This window comes from Triticum dicoccoides, unplaced genomic scaffold (assembly GCF_002162155.2).
Source record: "Triticum dicoccoides isolate Atlit2015 ecotype Zavitan unplaced genomic scaffold, WEW_v2.0 scaffold158136, whole genome shotgun sequence".
Lineage (NCBI taxonomy): Eukaryota > Viridiplantae > Streptophyta > Magnoliopsida > Poales > Poaceae > Triticum > Triticum dicoccoides.
In genome coordinates, this window is record NW_021213046.1 from 572 (window position 1) to 5,684 (window position 5,113).

Below are 5,113 nucleotides of genomic sequence, written 5' to 3' on the forward strand. Positions count from 1 at the left end.
ACACATCGAGGGAGGCAAGGAGCCGCCATTGACGTACCCTACCGCCCCGAGTCCCCGCCGGAGCGGCGGCCAATGGATGTCGCGCCGGACCAGCTCCTCCTGTTCCTCCTCCCGCTCATCCTCCCGCTCCTCCGGCTCGTCCGTGGTGTTCGGCATCATGGCCGAGCCCGCGGAGACCACCGAGACGCCACTCGGCCGGCGCACCCGCAGCGCCGTCATCGTAATCAACGAGGGCGGGCGCGCCTCCTCCTCCTCGGCTCCTCCCTGCTTCGTCAAGGTGAAGATGGAGCCGGGCCTCGCCGTCGTGAAGACGGAGACAGGGCTCGCCGACGAGCCAGACCTCGACGATGCGGCGGCCTTGAAGTGAGCGCGTGAAGACTGGGCGCGGACGGAACTAGAGCGCCAGCGCCGCGCTCTGGAGCAGTACTCCGCTCGCCACTGTGGCCGCGACGAGGGAGGCGTCGTCGTCCTCGACGACGATGACGCGCCGCCTCTGCCGGTGCGCCAGGGTGACCCCGGGCAGGGGTCCAGCAGTGACGTCCACCTCAAGGAGGATAAGAAGTATGAGGACGAAGACGGCGACTTCGGCGACCTCGCCGCGTTTTTCGGCCTGTAGTCGTCCTATTTTGTTTTTTAAGTATTTTATCTATGTAAAAATATATTTCAAATTCGCCAAAATAATATAAATGTTTCGCCGAATATTTGTCCCGTTCGCCGAATTTTAGGTTCAAAAAGTTTAAAAACAGCCGCCTGAGGCCGACCCTGGAGCCGTCCTTTGGAACCAGATCGCCCCCATGCCGATTTTTAGCGCCGGTTCGCCCCCAGGCGGCGATTTTTTGAGCCGCCTGGGGGGCCAACAGCTGAAGATGCTCTTAAGAAACGATTGGACGGGAGAGGAGAGAGACACACCTTCATGGGGAGGGAAATCAAACGGTCTTCATTGCCCCAATCGGATGACTGCCCATGGCGACCGGCCAGGCTCTCACGCCGGTCAACCGGCGCAGAGTACTGCCCTAAAATTATTACGAAAACATAATCCTATAGTATTTTATATCTGGTTTATGTATCACCTATTCTTCTTCTTCTTCTTTCAAAAAAAAAAGACTTCCACATCGGAAGTAGAAATCCATTCCACTGACTCTTGTGGTGTTTGCTAGTGGTGTGAAAATCAGGAATAATGCAGCGGAGACTAGACTTGTACAAAAAATCAGAAATGGTGTTCGGTGCTGGTAGAGTCATTGTGCGAAAAGTCCTAACACTATGGCGTGGTTGAGGTTGGTCTGCACACATCCACATGCCGACCTCCATCTATCTTTGAATAGGCATGTATGAAATGAATGGTAGAGCAGGAATCGGTGTCGAGTGGTTGCTGAGCCAGCCGGCCCACATACGGCACACATCGACATCGGCGGCTGGGAACGCGTGCTTCCTCGTCATGGACGACGGACGAGGGACGACCTAGCCAAAATAAAATTTAAAAAGGCCGCATCTGGTCTCCCTCACTCTCTACCTTGCCCCTTGCTGGGAAAAAACAAAAATCCACAGCACCACGCCCTCGTCTCCACAGCACCGCGCGCAACCCATGGCGAGTAGTACCTATGTTATTGCCTCTATTGGCTGGGGCATGGCCGCGCTGGGCTGGTTCGTGGCGCCCACCCTCAACCTTTTCGTTCCCAAGATCCCTTCCTGGCTCAGCTGCGACGTGTCCAAGAAGCTCCGGGAGCTGGAGATCCACATCATGCCGGAGTTAGAGAAGACGCTGCAGGCCGTGGATCAAGAGAGGATGATAAAGAGAGGAGATGAAATGGGAAGGAAATCCGACGTGGCGGCCCTGGACAAGATGGCGGCCATGCTGAGGCACGCTCGGGAGGATGCGGAAGACATCTTGGATGATCACCAAGACATCGAGTTGTACCGCTTCAGATTTTGGCGTCGTCTCTGCCTCATCGTGCAGAACGATATTGACCGCTTCAATAGGAGCTGTCTGGTGATTGCACGCATCGTCCGGAGGGGATGGGTTCGAGTCAACTGGACTATCGCACCCATCATCCGGAGAAATGCATTCATCGTCAGCAGAAAATCAGAGGGTGTACTTCACGTGGCTGCCAGTGCTGTGGCCACCTGCATTACTCACTTCAACAAGAGCTTCAGGAGCGGATCAGCTCGGCTACTGCGGCGGGCGCGGAACATCTCCTTGCTGAGACAAGAGGATGTACTCCCTCGGACAACCAATACTGTTGCGCCCTCCCATGAGACCGTGCCAGTGATTACCAGTTCTGTGGCCTCGGATGGACCAGTTCCCCTGACTACCAGTGTTGCGGCCTCCCATGGACCGGTTCTGGCGGCTACAAATGATGTCCCCTCAGACGAACCTGTCCCGCATAACTCGGTGGGTGCTGCCTCACAAGAATCAGTTCCAGAGCCTACCAATGTTGCTGTTTCAGACGAATTAAGAGTTCCGGTGATTGCACGCTCGAATTCAGAGTCGAGCTCCTTAGCTTTCAATGAGGGTGCGGTCTTAGATGAACAAGCGGTTCCAGTCACTGCATCTTCTGATTCCATTTGGTGGGGCCTCTCTTGCTGGTGCAACTCCTTCAACTTCTTCAAGAACTGTTGTAGGTCCATATTATATTTGACAGATCATGCAATTAAGGCCGCTCACACTTATCAGGGGTGCTCCTATGACGTGGTTGGCATCACAGATTACCAGGTAACCCCCAGTTTCATCGCCCACTCCTCATCTCATATGCTCTCTATCTCTATGAACATGTGTCAGGATATTCCTTTTTCAATTCTTTTGTTATTTCTGGGAGATATGTTGTGGGAAAATAATAATAATCAGTGTAATTATCTTATTTCACACAAGTCATTGATGTCAAAAAGGGAAATAAAACAACACATGCTACGAACTTGTATTTGACAATTGAATACATTTGATGGATAACCAATTGAACATGCATGATTGCCAATTTGATGGTTGGTTTATAAGAGAATCTCATGGCGCACTGATCCGCCTTATCTGACGTAAGTTACAAAATTGTCGATTTGCGTCGTAATACTATGTTGTGCACAAATTTTTCCAGCATGTAAGCATGCTTATGGCAGGCCTCCATGCAAAATTTGAAGGAATTCAGACACCTAAAGCACGTTGCGTCCTGTTTGGATAGTATTTTGGGGGGTTTTCTACAGGAATACCGTAGAAAATGCATAAAATGTTTGAATAGTATGATATTTATCATGGATGCTTGGCATGGTGACGCTAGTGTGTGAAAATAATTGAGTCCATTCTATTGATGTGAAAAAAAGTGCATCTAGACTTGCCCTACCGGACTAACAAAACCACCACCTTTGAACATTATGTGCTTCTTGCCATGCATGAAATGACACCAAATTTTTTCAGCATGTGGGCATGCAGATGGCAGGCCTTCATGCAAAATTTGAATGAATTCAGGCACCGAACACACGTTGCGTCACGTTCGGCTATTGTTTTTGGATTTTTACCCGAAAAACCATAGAAAATACGTAAAATGTCAGAACTTAATGAAATTTATCATGGATACTTTGCATGGTGATGCTAGTGTGTGGAAATTTTTGGGTCCATTATATTGATGTGAGCATTTTTTGAAAAAGAAAAAATGAAAAACGAAAAGAATGAAATAGAAACAAAAAAGAGCAATAACCGGTCCCTAATTGATATATTTTAATTTTATTTTTCTACTTCATTTATGTACACAAATTTTAAAAGTGTTCAATTTTTTTTACGTCAGCATGTTTCTTTTTACATGGGAATAAACAGACATTTCTTTTAAACGACCAATAAAAAAACAATAAACTGAATTTTTTGTTTAAACGAATATTTTTTATTTTCAATAGATGTGCAGAAATTTAATTATATCTATGTGAGCATCTTTTTTATTCAAACGAACAATTTTTGACATATCTGTACAATTTTTTTAATGTGAATATTTGTACTTTATGAATTATTTTTTTGAAAATTGAACAGTTTTTAAAATTAAACAAAATTTCATAAGTGTGAGCTTTTTAAAAAAATAGAAAAGAAACTAAAAATAAATATATAAAAAGAGATAATGATTAAAGGACCGGCTCAACAGTGGGCCAGCCAAGCCATGAACTAAAGTAGAAGAAAAGTAAAATAGAACTAAATGTACACAAGCATTATTGTGTCCTAGTTGGTTATTGTGGTACTCCTTGGACAAAGAGGTCTCAAGTTCAATTCTTGTTACCTGCATACTTTCTCTCTTTTGAAAAGAAAATGAAAAATAGTTGAGGGCTCTGCCAGAAAAAAAAAGACGCCGTGAGGAAAAAAAAAGTGTGCCGCCTATATGTACGCACGCCGCGTATCTGCGCGTGTGAGAAGGCAATCCTACCCTTATTATGAGGGGTAGAGATATCTCAGCCATCAAGCAAAAGTGTATTATATTTTGTTTTCCTCGTGGTCAGTTTTGTTCTATGAATGACATCTGAATGTTCTTTCTGCATGTCTATTTTCCCTTTTTTTACCAAAGATATCGTATCTGGTATACATTATAGTCACCTACCTCTAATAGATAGAATAGACATATGACTGGCATATTAATTTGAGAATTTGCTTCGTGCAGGAGAATGCCACCGCATTAGATTCTGTCCTTACTGTTATTTCAAGACGGAACTTGAAGAAAAAAATAGAGAAAGTAGAAACAATCGTTAGTGAAGTGAAGAAGTCATCACTCTTGGGCGCGGGAAGCAAGAGCACACTGCGTGATACAGCCAACAAGAACAGGAGCAACATTAGAACTACTAGCAAGCGCAGGGTATTTGGTCGGGAGGCTATGCGTGAGGATATCATGGCTAAACTCCGCGAGACACCACCCAGCTCGAGCACTAGTCCATGCTACTCGGTGATTGGCATATATGGCATCGCAGGGTCCGGGAAGACTACCTTTGCACGATATACTCGGGACTACATAGAGGAGGAATGCAAGGAGGAGGGACTTTTTGACACCATTATGTGTATTCATATGTCTGAGACTTTTAGTGTGGATGACATATTTCATGATATGCTAAAGGATATTACCAAAGATCGGCACTCCAATATTTCAGATCGTGAGGAGCT

At 46.1% G+C, this 5,113-nt stretch overlaps 1 protein-coding gene across 1 annotated transcript; it reads left to right on the forward strand.

Moving 5' to 3' along the window:
- Positions 1-1,581: 1,581 nt before the first annotated feature.
- LOC119344183 lies at positions 1,582-5,108 on the forward strand (the record flags this gene model as incomplete). The annotated part of the gene is made up of 2 exons (XM_037614747.1): positions 1,582-2,710; positions 4,620-5,108. Coding segments are annotated over exons 1-2 (1,617 nt in total), but the record flags the coding sequence as incomplete, so codon positions are not given.
- Positions 5,109-5,113: the final 5 nt, after the last annotated feature.